This window comes from Saccoglossus kowalevskii, chromosome 15 (assembly GCF_978046115.1).
Source record: "Saccoglossus kowalevskii chromosome 15, keSacKowa6.1, whole genome shotgun sequence".
NCBI classification, from domain to species: domain Eukaryota; kingdom Metazoa; phylum Hemichordata; class Enteropneusta; family Harrimaniidae; genus Saccoglossus; species Saccoglossus kowalevskii.
Window position 1 is genome coordinate 34,698,575 of NC_140655.1, and position 23,594 is coordinate 34,722,168.

The window sequence follows — 23,594 nt, forward strand, 5'->3', positions numbered from 1 at the left end:
TAGAAACTGCTTTAGACCAAATGTTCCTGGAAGAAAGCACGAGACCTAAATACTTACAAAATGTATAATAGGAGACAACTTGTAACTCGCATCCCTCAAGGTACCACTTCTCGTTTCGTGAAGCGTGACCGCCTTTGCGGAAAACCATAACTTTTGTTTTTTTGTAAATTAACTTTCATACACCACTTACTACAAAATTGCGATAAAATATTAATCAAATTCTGCAGGTTTGGAATTGAGTCACTAAAAATGGCTACATCATCTGGATAAAATAAAGCGAACAGATTATAAATGTCCTGTGTTAGTTGAATCCCCAAATTTCCCGAGTTAACCAACATCAAATTTAATTCTTCAATAAAGAAACTAAATAAAATAGGGCTCAACATACATCTTGTCTGACCCCTATCGGGCATTCAAAGGAACTTGAAAGATTCGATTCAGATTTGACACAAGACTTAACATTACTATACATAGAACGCAAGATACAAAACATGTTACCATGGATACCGATTGTTAATAATTTATATAATAATAGTGAATGATTTATCCTGTCGAATGCTTTAGAAAAATCCACGAAGAGACAATAAAATTTACCACCCCTTTTAGCCAAATACTTCTGCACAATAGCATACAAAACAAAAATATTATCTATAGTACTGTGATTTTTTCGAAAACCCGATTGACAATCAGATAACACGCCATTATGTTCTGCCCTTAAACTTAGCCTTTCATTTAAGATTGCTGTAAAAATCTTTCCTAAAACATTTAATAATGATATCCCTCGGTAGTTGTTTACATCATTTTTCCCCCCGTGCTTCAATATGGGAATAACAACACCCGATGCCCACTCTTTCGGAAAGTCACCTGAATTGTAAATAAAGTTGAACAGAAGGGTTAGAACAGGAAGAATAATTGGGGCCGAAAATTTAAAAAACTCATTTGGAAGCCCATCGTCACCTGGCGTTTTACTATGCTTGAGTTTATTTAAACTTTCAAAATTTCATCCTCCGTAATTTCTTGGTTCAAATGATCAACCCCACCATTATTTTGGACGGACAACCCCGAAATTTCCCCATGTAAAACTGCCTCATCAACTGTATTCATGAAAACATGATCCCTCGATTTGCCATGATTCACACTATACAGGTTACTGAAATGGACATACCATTCATGCAAGCTGATGTTATTCAATGATTTACTTTTGTTCTGAATAAATCTCTTCAGGATTTCCCATAATTCAACTGAACCACACACAGCTGCATCATTTAAACTGGGATATGGATCTGTCATACTGAGATATGGATCTGTCACACTGAGATATGGATCTGTCACACTGAAATGTGAATCTGTTACACAGAGATGTGGATCTGTCACACTTAGATGTGGATCTGTCATATTGAGATATGGATCTGTCACACTGAAATGTGGATCGTTTACACTGAGATGTGGATCTGTCACACTTAAATGTGGATCTGTCATATTGAGATATGGATCTGTCATACTGAGATATGGATCTGTCACACTGAGATGTGGATCTGTCACACTTAAATGTGGATCTGTCATATTGAGATATGGATCTGTCATACTGAAATATGGATCTGTTACACTGAGATGTGGATCTGTTACACCGAGATGTAGATCTGTTATACTGAGATATGGATCTGTCATACTGAGATATGGATCTGTCACACTTAGATGTGGATCTGTCATACCGAGATATGGATCTGTCACACTGATATATGGATCTCTCAGACTGAGATGATAATCTGTCACACTTAGATGTGGATCTGTTACACTGAGATGTGTGTCTTTCACATTGAGATGTGGATCTTGCACACTGCGATGTAGATCAGTCACACTGAGGTATGGATCTGTTACACTGAGGTATGGATCTGTCACACTGAGGTATGGATCTGTTACACCGAGATGTAGATCAGTCACACTGAGGTATGGATCTGTTACACTGAGGTATGGATCTGTTACACTGAGGTATGGATCTGTTACACTGAGATGTGGATCTATCACACTGAGATGTGGATCTGTCACACTGAGGTATGGATCTGTTACACTGAGGTATGGATCTGTCACACTGAGGTATGGATATGTTACACCGAGATGTAGATCAGTCACACTGAGGTGTGGATCTGTAACACTGAGGTATGGATATGTTACACTGAGATGTGGATCTCTCACATTGAGATGCGAATCTCTCACATTGAGATGTGGATCTGTCACACTGAGATGTGGGTATTTCACATTGAGATGTGGATCTGCCACACTATGATGTGGGTCTTTCACATTGAGATGTGGATCTGTCACACTATGATGTGTGTCTTTCACATTGAGATATCGATCTGTTACATTGAAATGTGGATCTATCACACTGAGATGTGGATCTGTCACACTGAGGCATGGGTCCGTTACACTGAGATGTGGATTTTTTACACTGAGATGTGGATTTTTTACACCGAGATGTGGATCTGTCACACTGAGGTATGGATCCGTTACACTGAGATGTGGATTTTTTACACTGAGATGTGGATTTTTAACACTCAGATGTGGATCTGTCACACTGGGGTATGGATCTGTTACACTGAGATGAGTGTCTTTCACATTGAGATGTGGATCTGTCAGACTGAAATGTGGATCTGCCACACTGTGATGTGGGTCTTTCATATTGAGATATGGATCTGTTACACTGAGATGTGGATCTATCACACTGAGATGTGGATCTGTCACACTGAGGTATAGATCCGTTACACTGAGATGTGGATCTGTCACACTGGGGTATGGATCTGTTACACTGAGATGTGGATCTGTCACACTGAGGTATGGATCCGTTACACTGAGATGTTGATTTTTTACACTGAGATATGGATTTTTTACACTGAGATGTGGATCTGTCACACTGAGATGTGGGTCTGTCACACTGAGATATTGATCTGTCACACTGAGATGTGGATTTTTTACACTGAGATGTGGATTTTTTACACTGAGATGTGGATCTGTCACACTTAGATGTGTGTCTTTCACATTGAGATGTGGATCTGTCAGACTGAAATGTGGATCTGTCACACTGAGATGAGGGTCTGTCACACTGAGATATAAATATGTCACACTGAGATATGGATCTGTCACACTGAGATGTGGATCTGTCACACTGGGGTAAGGAGCTGTTACACTGAGATGTGGATCTGTCACACTGGGGTATGGATCCGCTACACTGAGATGTTGATTTTTTACACTGAGATATGGATTTTTTACACTGAGATGTGGATCTGTCACACTGAGATGTGGGTCTGTCACACTGAGATATGGATCTGTCACACTGAGATATGGATCTGTCACACTGATATGTGGATTTTTTACACTGAGATGTGGATTTTTAATACTCAGATGTGGATCTGTCACACTGGGGTATGGATCTGTTACACTGAGATGAGTGTCTTTCACATTGAGATGTGGATCTGTCAGACTGAAATGTGGATCTGCCACACAGTGATGTGGGACTTTCACATTGAGATATGGATCTGTTACACTGAGATGTGGATCTATCACACTGAGATGTGGATCTGTCACACTGAGGTATGGATCCGTTACACTGAGATGTGGAATTGTCACACTGGGGTATGGATCTGTTACACTGAGATGTGGATCTGTCACACTGAGGTATGGATCCGTTACACTGAGATGTTGATTTTTTACACTGAGATATGGATTATTTACACTGAGATGTGGATCTGTCACACTTAGATGTGTGTCTTTCACATTGAGATGTGGATCTGTCAGACTGAAATGTGGATCTGTCACACTGAGATGTGGGTCTGTCACACTGAGATATGGATCTGTCACACTGAGATATGGATCTGTCACACTTACATGTGGATCTGCCACACTTACATGTGGATGAACGTTCGAACTTACATCAAGCCAGTCAGTGATGTATCGAAATGTGTAAGTACATCCTGCACAACAATGTATTTCGTAATGGCATGTATGGAATGCAATTATATTGTGACTAGTTCAAAGCCTAGTTAGACAATACGAACAATATGTCGATATATCTACACATATAAAGCACATCACAAGTACATCATTATGTCAGATCAACAAAAATACTAAAAAATTGGCAGACCAATTTGAGTGTATTCATATTGATCACAACTCGTTTAATATATGTTTAAAGATAACATTGAGCAATGACTACATTTAATGACAGTTAGCGCTATGTTACATGCAGATAGTATTTGGGTTCGTCTATAGATGAACCAGAAACTGTTACAGAGATTAGTAAAACGAAACCCGGCAAAGCAGATGGTTAAGATGGCCAAATACCCAAGTTATAAAATTCAATGTTAATCAAAGAACCTAACATGTACAATGTCACTTCATCAAGTGTGTATGTATGTCTTTTATAAAGTAAAGAAGTCATAAAAGCAAATCAGATGTAAATCATTATTGAGAAATAACATTAGGTTTTTATTAGTTGAGCAGATGAATTTGGGGCGATATCTCTTACTCCTAACCTGTCAAGGCACATTAACGTCACGTGACAGTTATTGAGCAGATGATTTATTTTTTCGTAATGGCTAATTTATGACATTCCATTTGCTTCGAATAAGTGTAACATTGATATATATATAGTACGTGGAAGTAAGTGACCAGTGAATGCGCTGGAATAACATATGTGTAACATTGATATATATATATAGTACGTGGAAGTAAGTGACCAGTGAATACGTTGGAATAACATATGTGTAACATTGATATATATATATATATAGTACGTGGGAGTAAGTGACCAGTGAATACGTTGGAATAACATACAACTGTATGTGTAACATTGATATATATATATATAGTACGTGGGAGTAAGTGACCAGTGAATGCGTTGCAATAACATATGTGTAACATTGATATATATATATATATATATATATAGTACGTGGGAGTAAGTGACCAGTGAATGCGTTGGAATAACGTATGTGTAACATTGATATATATATAGTACGTGGGAGTAAGTGACCTGTGAATGCGTTGGAATAACATATGTGTAACATTGATATATATATATATAGTACGTGGAAGTAAGTGACCAGTGAATGCGTTGGAATAACATATGTGTAACATTGATATATATATATATGTAGTACGTGGGAGTAAGTGACCAGTGAATGCGTTGGAATAACATATGTGTAACATTGATATATATATATATAATACGTGGAAGTAAGTGACCAGTGAATACGTTGGAATAACATATGTGTAACATTGATATATATATATAGTACGTGGGAGTAAGTGACCAGTGAATACGTTGGAATAACATATGTGTAACATTGATATATATATAGTACGTGGGAGTAAGTGACCAGTGAATGCGTTGGAATAACATATGTGTAACATTGATATATATATATATGTAGTACGTGGGAGTAAGTGACCAATGAATGCGTTGGAATAACATATGTGTAACATTGATATATATATAGTACGTGGGAGTAAGTGACCAGTGAATGCGTTGTAATAACATATGTGTAACATTGATATATATATAGTACGTGGAAGTAAGTGACCAGTGAATGCGTTGGAATAACATATGTGTAACATTGATATATATATAGTACGTGGAAGTAAGTGACCAGTGAATGCGTTGGAATAACATATGTGTAAAATTGATATATATATATAGTACGTGGGAGTAAGTGACCAGTGAATGCGTTGGAATAACATATGTGTAACATTGATATATATATATATATATATATATATATAGTACGTGGGAGTAAGTGACCAGTGAATGCGTTGGAATAACATATGTATAACATTGATATATATATAGTACGTGGAAGTAAGTGACCAGTGAATGCGTTGGAATAACATATGTGTAACATTGATATATATATAGTACGTGGGAATAAGTGACCAGTGAATGCGTTGGAATAACATATGTGTAACATTGATATATATATAGTACGTGGGAATAAGTGACCAGTGAATGCGTTGGAATAACATATGTGTAACATTGATATATATATATAGTACGTGGGAGCAAGTGACCAGTGAATGCGTTGGAATAACATATGTGTAACATTGATATATATATATATATATAGTACGTGGGAGTAAGTGACCAGTGAATGCGTTGGAATAACATATGTGTATCATTGATATATATATATATATAGTACGTGGGAGTAAGTGACCAGTGAATGCGTTGGAATAACATATGTATAACATTGATATATATATAGTACGTGGGAGTAAGTGACCAGTGAATGCGTTGGAATAACATATGTATAACATTGATATATATATAGTACGTGGAAGTAAGTGACCAGTGAATGCGTTGGAATAACATATGTGTAACATTGATATATATATAGTACGTGGGAATAAGTGACCAGTGAATGCGTTGGAATAACATATGTGTAACATTGATATATATATAGTACGTGGGAATAAGTGACCAGTGAATGCGTTGGAATAACATATGTGTAACATTGATATATATATAGTACGTGGGAGTAAGTGACCTGTGAATGCGTTGGAATAACATATGTGTAACATTGATATATATATATATAGTACGTGGAAGTAAGTGACCAGTGAATGCGTTGGAATAACATATGTGTAACATTGATATATATATATATATGTAGTACGTGGGAGTAAGTGACCAGTGAATGCGTTGGAATAACATATGTGTAACATTGATATATATATATATATATAGTACGTGGGAGTAAGTGACCAGTGAATGCGTTGGGATAACATATGTATAACATTGATATATATATATAGTACGTGGAAGTAAGTGACCAGTGAATGCGTTGGAATAACATATGTGTAACATTGATATATATATAGTACGTGGGAATAAGTGACCAGTGAATGCGTTGGAATAACATATGTGTAACATTGATATATATATAGTACGTGGGAATAAGTGACCAGTGAATGCGTTGGAATAACATATGTGTAACATTGATATATATATATAGTACGTGGGAGTAAGTGACCAGTGAATGCGTTGGAATAACATATGTGTAACATTGATATATATATATATATATATAGTACGTGGTAGTAAGTGACCAGTGAATGCGTTGGAATAACATATGTGTATCATTGATATATATATATATATATAGTACGTGGGAGTAAGTGACCAGTGAATGCGTTGGAATAACATATGTATAACATTGATATATATATAGTACGTGGGAGTAAGTGACCAGTGAATGCGTTGGAATAACATATGTATAACATTGATATATATATAGTACGTGGAAGTAAGTGACCAGTGAATGCGTTGGAATAACATATGTGTAACATTGATATATATATAGTACGTGGGAATAAGTGACCAGTGAATGCGTTGGAATAACATATGTGTAACATTGATATATATATATAGTACGTGGGAATAAGTGACCAGTGAATGCGTTGGAATAACATATGTGTAACATTGATATATATATATATATATATAGTACGTGGGAGTAAGTGACCAGTGAATGCGTTGGAATAACATATGTATAACATTGATATATATATAGTACGTGGAAGTAAGTGACCAGTGAATGCGTTGGAATAACATATGTGTATCATTGATATATATATATATAGTACGTGGGAATAAGTGACCAGTGAATGCGTTGGAATAACATATGTGTAACATTGATATATATATATAGTACGTGGGAATAAGTGACCAGTGAATGCGTTGGAATAACATATGTGTAACATTGATATATATATATAGTACGTGGGAGTAAGTGACCAGTGAATGCGTTGGAATAACATATGTGTAACATTGATATATATATATATATATATATATATATATATATATAGTACGTGGGAGTAAGTGACCAGTGAATGCGTTGGAATAACATATGTGTATCATTGATATATATATATATAGTACGTGGGAGTAAGTGACCAGTGAATGCGTTGGAATAACATATGTATAACATTGATATATATATAGTACGTGGGAGTAAGTGACCAGTGAATGCGTTGGAATAACATATGTATAACATTGATATATATATAGTACGTGGAAGTAAGTGACCAGTGAATGCGTTGGAATAACATATGTGTAACATTGATATATATATAGTACGTGGGAATAAGTGACCAGTGAATGCGTTGGAATAACATATGTGTAACATTGATATATATATATAGTACGTGGGAATAAGTGACCAGTGAATGCGTTGGAATAACATATGTGTAACATTGATATATATATATATAGTACGTGGGAGTAAGTGACCAGTGAATGCGTTGGAATAACGTATGTGTAACATTGATATATATATAGTACGTGGGAGTAAGTGACCTGTGAATGCGTTGGAATAACATATGTGTAACATTGATATATATATATATAGTACGTGGAAGTAAGTGACCAGTGAATGCGTTGGAATAACATATGTGTAACATTGATATATATATATATATGTAGTACGTGGGAGTAAGTGACCAGTGAATGCGTTGGAATAACATATGTGTAACATTGATATATATATATATATAATACGTGGAAGTAAGTGACCAGTGGATGCGTTGAAATAACATATGTGTAACATTGATATATATATATATATATATATATATATATAGTACGTGGAAGTAAGTGACCAGTGAATGCGTTGGAATAACATATGTGTAACATTGATATATATATATATAGTACGTGGGAGTAAGTGACCAGTGAATGCGTTGGAATAACATATGTATAACATTGATATATATATATATAGTACGTGGGAGTAAGTGACCAGTGAATGCGTTGGAATAACATATGTGTAACATTGATATATATATATAGTACGTGGGAGTAAGTGACCAGTGAATGCGTTGGAATAACATATGTGTAACATTGATATATATATATAGTACGTGGGAGTAAGTGACCAGTGAATGCGTTGGAATAACATATGTGTAACATTGATATATATATATATATAGTACGTGGGAGTAAGTGACCAGTGAATGCGTTGGAATAACATATGTGTATCATTGATATATATATATATATAGTACGTGGGAGTAAGTGACCAGTGAATGCGTTGGAATAACATATGTATAACATTGATATATATATAGTACGTGGAAGTAAGTGACCAGTGAATGCGTTGGAATAACATATGTGTATCATTGATATATATATATATAGTACGTGGGAATAAGTGACCAGTGAATGCGTTGGAATAACATATGTGTAACATTGATATATATATAGTACGTGGGAATAAGTGACCAGTGAATGCGTTGGAATAACATATGTGTAACATTGATATATATATATAGTACGTGGGAGTAAGTGACCAGTGAATGCGTTGGAATAACATATGTGTAACATTGATATATATATATATATATATATATATATATAGTACGTGGGAGTAAGTGACCAGTGAATGCGTTGGAATAACATATGTGTATCATTGATATATATATATATAGTACGTGGGAGTAAGTGACCAGTGAATGCGTTGGAATAACATATGTATAACATTGATATATATATAGTACGTGGGAGTAAGTGACCAGTGAATGCGTTGGAATAACATATGTATAACATTGATATATATATAGTACGTGGAAGTAAGTGACCAGTGAATGCGTTGGAATAACATATGTGTAACATTGATATATATATAGTACGTGGGAATAAGTGACCAGTGAATGCGTTGGAATAACATATGTGTAACATTGATATATATATATAGTACGTGGGAATAAGTGACCAGTGAATGCGTTGGAATAACATATGTGTAACATTGATATATATATATATATAGTACGTGGGAGTAAGTGACCAGTGAATGCGTTGGAATAACGTATGTGTAACATTGATATATATATAGTACGTGGGAGTAAGTGACCTGTGAATGCGTTGGAATAACATATGTGTAACATTGATATATATATATATAGTACGTGGAAGTAAGTGACCAGTGAATGCGTTGGAATAACATATGTGTAACATTGATATATATATATATATGTAGTACGTGGGAGTAAGTGACCAGTGAATGCGTTGGAATAACATATGTGTAACATTGATATATATATATATATAATACGTGGAAGTAAGTGACCAGTGGATGCGTTGAAATAACATATGTGTAACATTGATATATATATATATATATATATAGTACGTGGAAGTAAGTGACCAGTGAATGCGTTGGAATAACATATGTGTAACATTGATATATATATATATAGTACGTGGGAGTAAGTGACCAGTGAATGCGTTGGAATAACATATGTATAACATTGATATATATATATATAGTACGTGGGAGTAAGTGACCAGTGAATGCGTTGGAATAACATATGTGTAACATTGATATATATATATAGTACGTGGGAGTAAGTGACCAGTGAATGCGTTGGAATAACATATGTGTAACATTGATATATATATATAGTACGTGGGAGTAAGTGACCAGTGAATGCGTTGGAATAACATATGTGTAACATTGATATATATATATATATAGTACGTGGGAGTAAGTGACCAGTGAATGCGTTGGAATAACATATGTGTATCATTGATATATATATATATATAGTACGTGGGAGTAAGTGACCAGTGAATGCGTTGGAATAACATATGTGTAACATTGATATATATTCACATCAATACCTACCAGCAATTATGTTGGATGAAGTGCCTGCATTGTTACAGTTAAGGATTCGTACTGAGTTCAATGTAACTCCTTTCGCTACACCATATATGTTACTGCCGACCACACCAGCTACGTGCGTGCCGTGTTCGTGACACATCTTTTTACGTGGCTGAAATCGTACATATCTTACATTAAGCAAAGTGTGTGCTTGTAATTAAAGGACGGTAGTCGTCGTACCTCGTATGAGCGGCATTTGTGTTGATAAACATTGGTTTTACCAATGCGCTCTTCTAGCGGAAATCACAAGTACACACAAGTTTGTACCTGGGCGTTGCATGAACTAATTACCGCCAGTGATTCTTCGAAACCTTCCAATCACGAAAGGAATTATCTAGTTAAAGCTTGATAACGTATCAGATTGTACTCGTTGTCCTGAGCAACATTCAAAGTCGCCCAAAGTTGCTCATATATGAGACCCATATCTCGCGCATGCGTGGCGCGACGACCACTGCCTTTCACGTGATCAGTCCGTTACAGTATTACAATGGTAATAATAAACACATCATAAAAAATAATAATTAAACATGTTTTCGTATCAACGGTTTTTAGATTATGTAATAGATTATGTATTGACATACACAATATAGCATAATAAATGACCAACTTAGTGTGAGAGTAATTATCCTAACACTGTATACAGTATCACTTTAGCTTGTAATACAGATATTCACTCTATACATATGAATCATCACGAAATCTCGTGTTATTGTCATATCATGAGACAATGTGTTATTACGAAACTTCTCGTTATTATCACGATATTTTTGTATGAAATAGCCACAATGGGTTTTTATATTATAGAGAATTATTTTATTTACTTACTTTAACAGAATCATAGTCGTACATCAAATTAACTCTGTTACCAAAATACTTATTACTCAACTTTATTCCTGTGTCCAATACGTAAACATTAATACCTTGTCCATCACCTGTAGTGAAGCGTTTCAAGAATTGGTTATGCATCATAAAAACACATTACATTACATAAAAGCATAAACACATTACATTACATTACATTACATCTAACATTGCGTTATTCGACACTATCAATACATCAATGCAAAACATAAAACCCTATCACAGTAGAACAAGCACTGTACTATTTTGAACCATACAACACTACAAAATACGTTACATTATATTACAAGCTCCCATGCCAACCCCAAATACCAATCCACCAGATTTACAGAACAAATCATCTCACCTGCTGGTGTGTAAGTGTTGTCAAGTGGTAACAATCTCTGGTCAATGCGGTCTTGTCCCCATGAGATATCAGATCCATTAACCATAACAGTTTCTTCTATGTACCACACTCCAGGTAGTTGTTGAAGCTGAATACAACATGAAAGTAAGTTGGATAAACATTGGATAAACTATTGGTAGATCCGATAATTCATCCTTTACAAGATGATGCTATCCTAAAAAAAGAGCTGTTTTATACATTTGTTGTGAACACATGCGTTGTGTTCGGGGTCAGGAACTTTGTCTCGCTTGGCTAATGTTACTTACATGAATACACATTAGTTCATTACAGGTAGTCCAGGTTTATTCACACAAGCAATCAGCTGAGGTTACCCCTCGCTGTACCGTTCGCTCGTTCTCCCTCCTCTTACCAAGGTTACATACTCTATATTAAAGGTCAAAACACTAAGGCGTGGCGGAGTAAACATGCGATCAGCCAATCGCTTTAGGCACGATCACGTGATTACCAGGAATGTGTCTCACGGTTAAAGCCTTGCGAAGTTGTGACTACTAAATACAATAAGTAAACAATCTATTTATCAAATTCCTGATATATATGTTTACAATCTTCACGCTAAACATGCAAGTATAACAGCGAGGGATTGGTCGCTATCATATTCCTTAGACAGAAAATTTTGAAGCTACTCGATTGTTGGACAAAATGTGCACTTTTATTAGGTAACTAGTCGGATAGGAAGTACACTTATATTAGGTAACTAGTCGGACAGGAAGTACACCTATATTAGGTAACTAGTCGGACAGGAAGTACACTTATATTAGGTAACTAGTCGGATAGAAAGTACACTTATATTAGGTAACTAGTCGGACAGGAAGTACACCTATATTAGGTAACTAGTCGGACAGGAAGTACACTTATATTAGGTAACTAGTCGGATAGAAAGTACACTTATATTAGGTAACTAGTCGGACAGGAAGTACACCTATATTAGGTAACTAGTCGGACAGGAAGTACACTTATATTAGGTAACTAGTCGGATAGAAAGTACACTTATATTAGGTAACTAGTCGGACAGGAAGTACACCTATATTAGGTAACTAGTCGGACAGGAAGTACACTTATATTAGGTAACTAGTCGGATAGAAAGTACACTTATATTAGGTAACTAGTCGGACAGGAAGTACACCTATATTATGTAACAAGTCGGATAGAAATTACACCTGTATTATGTAACTTGTCGGATAGGAAGTACACTTATATTATGTAACTAGTCGGATGGGAAGTACACTTATATTAGGTAACTAGTCGGACAGGCAGTACACTTCTATTATGTAACTAATCGGACAGGCAGTACACTTATATTAGGTAACTAGTCGGATAAGAAGTACACTTATATTATGTAACTAGTCGGATAGGAAGTACACTTATATTAGGTAACTAGTCGGATAAGAAGTACACTTATATTAGGTAACTAGTCGGATTGGAAGTGCACTTATATTAGGTAACTAGTCGGACAGGAAGTACACTTATATTAGGTAACTAGTCGGAAAGAAAGTAAACTTGTATTATGTAACTAGTCGGATAGGAAGTACATTTATATTATGTAACTAGTCGGATAAGAAGTACACTTACATTAGGTAACTAGTCGGATAGGAAGTACACTTATATTAGGTAACTCGTCGGATAAGAAGTACATTTATATTAGGTAACTAGTCGGATTGGAAGTACACTTATATTAGGTAACTAGTCGGACAGGAAGTACACTTATATTAGGTAACTAGTCGGACAGGAAGTAAACTTGTATTATGTAACTAGTCGGATAGGAAGTACATTTATATTATGTAACTAATCGGATAGGAAGTATACTTATATTAGGTAACTAGTCGGACAGGAAGTACACTTGTATTATGTAACTAGTCGGATAGGAAGTACATTTATATTATGTAACTAGTCGGATAGGAAGTACACTTACATTAGGTAACTAGTCGGACAGGAAGTACACTTGTATTATGTAACTAGTCGGATAGAAAGTACACTTATATTAGGTAACTAGTCGGATAGGAAGTATACTTATATTATGTAACTAGTCGGACAGGAAGTAGACTTATAGTATGTAACTAGTCGGACAGGAAGTACATTTATATTAGGTAACTAGTCCGACAGGAAGTAGACTTATATTAGGTAAGTAGTCGAATATGAAGTACACTTATATTAGGTAACTAGTCGGATACAAAGTACACCTATATTATGTAACTTGTCGGATAGGAAGTACACATATATTATGTAACTATTCGGATAGAAACTACACTTATATTATGTAACTAGTCGGATAGAAACTACACTTATATTATGTAACTAGTCGGATAGGAAGTACACTTATATTATGTAACTAGTCGGATAGGAAGTACACTTATATTATGTAACTAGTCGGACAGGAAGTAGACTTATATTAGGTAACTAGTCGGATAGGAAGTACTCTTATATTATGTAACTAGTCGGATAGGAAGTAGACTTATATTATGTAACTAGTCGGATAGGAAGTACACTTATATTATGTAACTAGTCGAATACGAATTACACTTATATTATGTAACTAGTCGGACAGAAGTACACCTATATTATGTAACCAGTCGGACAGGAACTACACTTGTATTAGATAACGAGTCGGATAGGAAGTACACCTATATTATGTAACTAGTCGGATAGGAAGTACACTTATACTATGTAACTAGTCGGACAGGAAGTAGACTTATATTAGGTAACTAGTCGGACAGGAAGTACACCTATATTATGTAACTAGTCGGATAGTAAGTACACATATATTATGTAACTAGTCGGATAGAAAGTACATTTATATTAGGTAACTAGTCGGATAGAAAGTACACTTATATTAGGTAACTAGTCGGACAGGAAGTACACCTATATTATGTAACAAGTCGGATAGAAATTACACATATATTATGTAACTTGTCGGATAGGAAGTACACTTATATTATGTAACTATTCGGATAGAAACTACACTTATATTATGTAACTAGTCGGATGGGAAGTACACTTATATAAGGTAACTAGTCGGATAGGAACTACACTTCTATTATGTAACTAATCAGACAGACAGGCAGTACACTTTTATTAGGTAACTAGTCGGATATGAAGTACACTTATATTAGGTAACTAGTCGGATAAGAAGTACACTTATATTAGGTAACTAGTCGGAGTGGAAGTACACTTATATTAGGTAACTAGTCGGACAGGAAGTACACATATATTAGGTAACTAGTCGGACAGAAAGTAAATTTGTATTATGTAACTAGTCGGATAGGAAGTACATTTATACTATGTAACTAGTCGGATAGGAAGTACACTTACATTAGGTAACTAGTCGGACAGGAAGTACACTTGTATTATGTAATTAGTCGGATAGGAAGTACACTTATATTAAGTAACTAGTCGGATAGGAAGTATACTTATTTTATGTAACTAGTCGGACAGGAAGTAAACTTATAGTATGTAACTAGTCGGACAGGAATTACACTTATATTATGTAACTAGTCGGATAGGAAGTACACTTATATTAGGTAACTAGTCGGATAGGAAGTATACTTATATTATGTAACTAATCGGACAGGAAGTAGAGTTATAGTATGTAACTAGTCGGACAGGAAGTAGACTTATATTAGGTAACTAGTCGGACAGGAAGTACACTTGTATTATGTAACTAGTCGTATAGAAAGTACACCTATATTATGTAACTTGTCGGATAGGAAGTACACATGTATTATGTAACTATTCCGATAGAAACTACACTTATATTATGTAACTAGTCGGATAGTAAGTACACTTATATTATGTAACTAGTCGGATAGAAAGTATACTTATATTAGGTAACTAGTCGGATAGAAAGTACACTTATATTCGGTAACTAGTCGGACAGGAAGTACACCTATATTATGTAACAAGTCGGATAGAAACTACACTTATATTGTGTAACTAGTCGGATAGGAAGTACACTTATATTATGTAACTAGTCGGATGGGAAGTACACTTATATTATGTAACTATTCGGATAGAAACTACACTTATATTATGTAACTAGTCGGATAGGAAGTACACTTATATTATGTAATTAGTCAGATGGGAAGTACACTTATATTAGGTAACTAGTCGGATAGGAACTAACTTCTATTATGTAACTAATCGGACAGGCAGTACACTTTTATTAGGTAACTAGTCGGATAAGAAGTACACTTATATTATGTAACTAGTCGGATAGGAAGTACACTTATATTAGGTAACTAGTCGGATAAGAAGTACACTTATATTAGGTAACTAGTCGGATTGGATGTACACATATATTAGGTAACTAGTCGGACAGGAAGTACACTTATATTAGGTAACTAGTCGGATAAGAAGTACACTTATATTATGTAACTAGTCGGATAGGAAGTACATTTATATTATGTAACTAGTCGGATAGGAAGTACACTTATATTAGGTAACTAGTCGGACAGGAAGTACACTTGTATTATGTAACTAGTCGGATAGGAAGTACATTTATATTATGTAACTAGTCGGATAGGAAGTACACTTACATTAGGTAACTAGTCGGATAGGAAGTACACTTATATTAGGTAACTAGTCGGATAAGAAGTACACTTATATTAGGTAACTAGTCGGATTGGAAGTACACTTATATTAGGTAACTAGTCGGACAGGAAGTACACTTATATTAGGTAACTAGTCGGACAGGAAGTACACTTGAATTATGTAACTAGTCGGATAGGAAGTACATTTATATTATGTAACTAGTCGGATAGGAAGTACACTTACATTAGGTAACTAGTCGGACAGGAAGTACACTTGTATTATGTAACTAGTCGGATAGGAAGTACACTTATATTAGGTAACTAGTCGGATAGGAAGTATACTTATATTATGTAACTAGTCGGACAGGAAGTAGACTTATAGTATGTAACTAGTCGGACAGGAATTACACTTATATTATGTAACTAGTCGGATAGGAAGTACACTTATATTAGGTAACTAGTCCGACAGGAAGTAGACTTATGTTAGGTAAGTAGTCGGATATGAAGTACACTTATATTAGGTAACTAGTCGGATAGAAAGTACACCTATATTATGTAACTTGTCGGATAGGAAGTACACTTATATTATGTAACTATTCGGATAGAAACTACACTTATATTATGTAACTAGTCGGATAGGAAGTACACTTATATTATGTAACTAGTCGGATTGGAAGTTCACTTATATTAGGTAACTAGTCGGACAGGAAGTACACTTATATTAGGTAACTAGTCGGACAGAAAGTAAACTTGTATTATGTAACTAGTCGGATAGGAAGTACATTTATATTATGTAACTAGTCGGATAAGAAGTACACTTACATTAGGTAACTAGTCGGATAGGAAGTACACTTATATTAGGTAACTCGTCGGATAAGAAGTACATTTATATTAGGTAACTAGTCGGATTGGAAGTACACTTATATTAGGTAACTAGTCGGACAGGAAGTACACTTATATTAGGTAACTAGTCGGACAGGAAGTAAACTTGTATTATGTAACTAGTCGGATAGGAAGTACATTTATATTATGTAACTAATCGGATAGGAAGTATACTTATATTAGGTAACTAGTCGGACAGGAAGTACACTTGTATTATGTAACTAGTCGGATAGGAAGTACATTTATATTATGTAACTAGTCGGATAGGAAGTACACTTACATTAGGTAACTAGTCGGACAGGAAGTACACTTGTATTATGTAACTAGTCGGATAGGAAGTACACTTATATTAGGTAACTAGTCGGAAAGGAAGTATACTTATATTATGTAACTAGTCGGACAGGAAGTAGATTTATAGTATGTAACTAGTCGGACAGGAATTACACTTATATTATGTAACTAGTCGGATAGGAAGTACACTTATATTAGGTAACTAGTCCGACAGGAAGTACACTTATATTAGGTAAGTAGTCGAATATGAAGTACACTTATATTAGGTAACTAGTCGGATACAAAGTACACCTATATTATGTAACTTGTCGGATAGGAAGTACACATATATTATGTAACTATTCGGATAGAAACTACACTTATATTATGTAACTAGTCGGATAGGAAGTACACTTATATTATGTAACTAGTCGGATAGGAAGTACACTTATATTATGTAACTAGTCGGACAGGAAGTAGACTTATATTAGGTAACTAGTCGGATAGGAAGTACTCTTATATTATGTAACTAGTCGGATAGGAAGTAGACTTATATTATGTAACTAGTCGGATAGGAAGTACACTTATATTATGTAACTAGTCGAATAGGAATTACACTTATATTATGTAACTAGTCGGACAGAAGTACACTTGTATTATGTAATTAGTCGGATAGGAAGTACACTTATATTAAGTAACTAGTCGGATAGGAAGTATACTTATTTTATGTAACTAGTCGGACAGGAAGTAAACTTATAGTATGTAACTAGTCGGACAGGAATTACACTTATATTATGTAACTAGTCGGATAGGAAGTACACTTATATTAGGTAACTAGTCGGATAGGAAGTATACTTATATTATGTAACTAATCGGACAGGAAGTAGAGTTATAGTATGTAACTAGTCGGACAGGAAGTAGACTTATATTAGGTAACTAGTCGGACAGGAAGTACACTTGTATTATGTAACTAGTCGTATAGAAAGTACACCTATATTATGTAACTTGTCGGATAGGAAGTACACATATATTATGTAACTATTCCGATAGAAACTACACTTATATTATGTAACTAGTCGGATAGTAAGTACACTTATATTATGTAACTAGTCGGATAGAAAGTATACTTATATTAGGTAACTAGTCGGATAGAAAGTACACTTATATTAGGTAACTAGTCGGACAGGAAGTACACCTATATTATGTAACAAGTCGGATAGAAACTACACTTATATTGGGTAACTAGTCGGATAGGAAGTACACTTATATTATGTAACTAGTCGGATGGGAAGTACACTTATATTATGTAACTATTCGGATAGAAACTACACTTATATTATGTAACTAGTCGGATAGGAAGTACACTTATATTATATAACTAGTCGGATGGGAAGTACACTTATATTAGGTAACTAGTCGGATAGGAACTAACTTCTATTATGTAACTAATCGGACAGGCAGTACACTTTTATTAGGCAACTAGTGGGATAAGAAGTACACTTATATTATGTAACTAGTCGGATAGGAAGTACACTTATATTAGGTAACTAGTCGGATAAGAAGTACACTTATATTAGGTAACTAGTCGGATTGGATATACACATATATTAGGTAACTAGTCGGACAGGAAGTACACTTATATTAGGTAACTAGTCGGACAGGAAGTACACTTGTATTATGTAACTAGTCGGATAGGAAGTACATTTATATTATGTAACTAGTCGGATAGGAAGTACACTTACATTAGGTAACTAGTCGGATAGGAAGTACACTTATATTAGGTAACTAGTCGGATAAGAAGTACACTTATATTAGGTAACTAGTCGGATTGGAAGTACACTTATATTAGGTAACTAGTCGGACAGGAAGTACACTTATATTAGGTAACTAGTCGGACAGGAAGTACACTTGAATTATGTAACTAGTCGGATAGGAAGTACATTTATATTATGTAACTAGTCGGATAGGAAGTACACTTACATTAGGTAACTAGTCGGACAGGAAGTACACTTGTATTATGTAACTAGTCGGATAGGAAGTACACTTATATTAGGTAACTAGTCGGATAGGAAGTATACTTATATTATGTAACTAGTCGGACAGGAAGTAGACTTATAGTATGTAACTAGTCGGACAGGAATTACACTTATATTATGTAACTAGTCGGATAGGAAGTACACTTATATTAGGTAACTAGTCCGACAGGAAGTAGACTTATGTTAGGTAAGTAGTCGGATATGAAGTACACTTATATTAGGTAACTAGTCGGATAGAAAGTACACCTATATTATGTAACTTGTCGTATAGGAAGTACACTTATATTATGTAACTATTCGGATAGAAACTACACTTATATTATGTAACTAGTCGGATAGGAAGTACACTTATATTATGTAACTAGTCGGATTGGAAGTACACTTATATTAGGTAACTAGTCGGACAGGAAGTACACTTATATTAGGTAACTAGTCGGACAGAAAGTAAACTTGTATTATGTAACTAGTCGGATAGGAAGTACATTTATATTATGTAACTAGTCGGATAAGAAGTACACTTACATTAGGTAACTAGTCGGATAGGAAGTACACTTATATTAGGTAACTCGTCGGATAAGAAGTACATTTATATTAGGTAACTAGTCGGATTGGAAGTACACTTATATTAGGTAACTAGTCGGACAGAAAGTACACTTATATTAGGTAACTAATCGGACAGGAAGTAAACTTGTATTATGTAACCAGTCGGATAGGAAGTACATTTATATTATGTAACTAATCGGATAGGAAGTATACTTATATTAGGTAACTAGTCGGACAGGAAGTACACTTGTATTATGTAACTAGTCGGATAGGAAGTACATTTATATTATGTAACTAGTCGGATAGGAAGTACACTTACATTAGGTAACTAGTCGGACAGGAAGTACACTTGTATTATGTAACTAGTCGGATAGGAAGTACACTTATATTAGGTAACTAGTCGGATAGGAAGTATACTTATATTATGTAACTAGTCGGACAGGAAGTAGACTTATAGTATGTAACTAGTCGGACAGGAATTACACTTATATTATGTAACTAGTCGGATAGGAAGTACACTTATATTAGGTAACTAGTCCGACAGGAAGTAGACTTATATTAGGTAAGTAGTCGAATATGAAGTACACTTATATTAGGTAACTAGTCGGATACAAAGTACACCTATATTATGTAACTTGTCGGATAGGAAGTACACATATATTATGTAACTATTCGGATAGAAACTACACTTATATTATGTAACTAGTCGGATAGGAAGTACACTTATATTATGTAACTAGTCGGATAGGAAGTACACTTATATTATGTAACTAGTCGGACAGGAAGTAGACTTATATTAGGTAACTAGTCGGATAGGAAGTACTCTTATATTATGTAACTAGTCGGATAGGAAGTAGACTTATATTATGTAACTAGTCGGATAGGAAGTACACTTATATTATGTAACTAGTCGAATAGGAATTACACTTATATTATGTAACTAGTCGGACAGAAGTACACCTATATTATGTAACCAGTCGGACAGGAACTACACTTGTATTAGGTAACGAGTCGGATAGGAAGTACACCTATATTATGTAACTAGTCGGATAGGAAGTACACTTATACTATGTAACTAGTCGGACAGGAAGTAGACTTATATTAGGTAACTAGTCGGACAGGAAGTACACCTATATTATGTAACTAGTCGGATAGTAAGTACACATATATTATGTAACTAGTCGGATAGAAAGTACATTTATATTAGGTAACTAGTCGGATAGAAAGTACACTTATATTAGGTAACTAGTCGGACAGGAAGTACACCTATATTATGTAACAAGTCGGATAGAAATTACACATATATTATGTAACTTGTCGGATAGGAAGTACACTTATATTATGTAACTATTCGGATAGAAACTACACTTATATTATGTAACTAGTCGGATGGGAAGTACACTTATATAAGGTAACTAGTCGGATAGGAACTACACTTCTATTATGTAACTAATCAGACAGGCAGTACACTTTTATTAGGTAACTAGTCGGATAGGAAGTACACTTATATTAGGTAACTAGTCGGATAAGAAGTACACTTATATTAGGTAACTAGTCGGATTGGAAGTACACTTATATTATGTAACTAGTCGGATAGGAAGTACACATATATTAGGTAACTAGTCGGACAGGAAGTACACATATATTAGGTAACTAGTCGGACAGAAAGTAAATTTGTATTATGTAACTAGTCGGATAGGAAGTACATTTATATTATGTAACTAGTCGGATAGGAAGTACACTTACATTAGGTAACTAGTCGGACAGGAAGTACACTTGTATTATGTAATTAGTCGGATAGTAAGTACACTTATATTAAGTAACTAGTCGGATAGGAAGTATACTTATTTTATGTAACTAGTCGGACAGGAAGTAAACTTATAGTATGTAACTAGTCGGACAGGAATTACACTTATATTATGTAACTAGTCGGATAGGAAGTACACTTATATTAGGTAACTAGTCGGATAGGAAGTATACTTATATTATGTAACTAATCGGACAGGAAGTAGAGTTATAGTATGTAACTAGTCGGACAGGAAGTAGACTTATATTAGGTAACTAGTCGGACAGGAAGTACACTTGTATTATGTAACTAGTCGTATAGAAAGTACACCTATATTATGTAACTTGTCGGATAGGAAGTACACATATATTATGTAACTATTCCGATAGAAACTACACTTATATTATGTAACTAGTCAAATAGTAAGTACACTTATATTATGTAACTAGTCGGATAGAAAGTATACTTATATTAGGTAACTAGTCGGATAGAAAGTACACTTATATTAGGTAACTAGTCGGACAGGAAGTACACCTATATTATGTAACAAGTCGGAAAGAAACTACACTTATATTGTGTAACTAGTCGGATAGGAAGTACACTTATATTATGTAACTAGTCGGATGGGAAGTACACTTATATTATGTAACTATTCGGATAGAAACTGCACTTATATTATGTAACTAATCGGACAGGCAGTACACTTTTATTAGGTAACTAGTCGGATAAGAAGTACACTTATATTATGTAACTAGTCGGATAGGAAGTACACTTATATTAGGTAACTAGTCGGATAAGAAGTACACTTATATTAGGTAACTAGTCGGATTGGATGTACACATATATTAGGTAACTAGTCGGACAGGAAGTACACATATATTAGGTAACTAGTCGGACAGAAAGTAAACTTGTATTATGTAACTAGTCGGATAGGAAGTACATTTATATTATGTAACTAGTCGGATAGGAAGTACACTTATATTAGGTAACTAGTCGGACAGGAAGTACACTTGTATTATGTAACTAGTCGGATAGGAAGTACATTTATATTATATAACTAGTCGGATAGGAAGTACACTTACATTAGGTAACTAGTCGGATAGGAAGTACACTTATATTAGGTAACTAGTCGGATAAGAAGTACACTTATATTAGGTAACTAGTCGGATTGGAAGTACACTTATATTAGGTAACTAGTCGGACAGGAAGTACACTTATATTAGGTAACTAGTCGGACAGGAAGTACACTTGAATTATGTAACTAGTCGGATAGGAAGTACATTTATATTATGTAACTAGTCGGATAGGAAGTACACTTACATTAGGTAACTAGTCGGACAGGAAGTACACTTGTATTATGTAACTAGTCGGATAGGAAGTACACTTATATTAGGTAACTAGTCGGATAGGAAGTATACTTATATTATGTAACTAGTCGGACAGGAAGTAGACTTATAGTATGTAACTAGTCGGACAGGAATTACACTTATATTATGTAACTAGTCGGATAGGATGTACACTTATATTAGGTAACTAGTCCGACAGGAAGTAGACTTATGTTAGGTAAGTAGTCGG

General features: G+C 34.6%; 1 protein-coding gene across 1 annotated transcript in view; it reads right to left on the reverse strand.

Annotated features, from left to right (window-relative positions):
- Window positions 1-23,594, reverse strand: part of LOC144355832 (uncharacterized) — a 48,937-nt gene that overhangs the window by 3,755 nt on the left and 21,588 nt on the right. The window contains exons 4-6 of the mRNA XM_085508583.1: window positions 11,920-12,046; window positions 11,538-11,644; window positions 10,677-10,824 (exon numbers count right to left, since the gene is read on the reverse strand). Coding sequence (XP_085364709.1) covers window positions 10,677-10,824; window positions 11,538-11,644; window positions 11,920-12,046 — 382 coding nt within the window. The remainder of the gene's footprint in view (window positions 1-10,676; window positions 10,825-11,537; window positions 11,645-11,919; window positions 12,047-23,594) is intronic.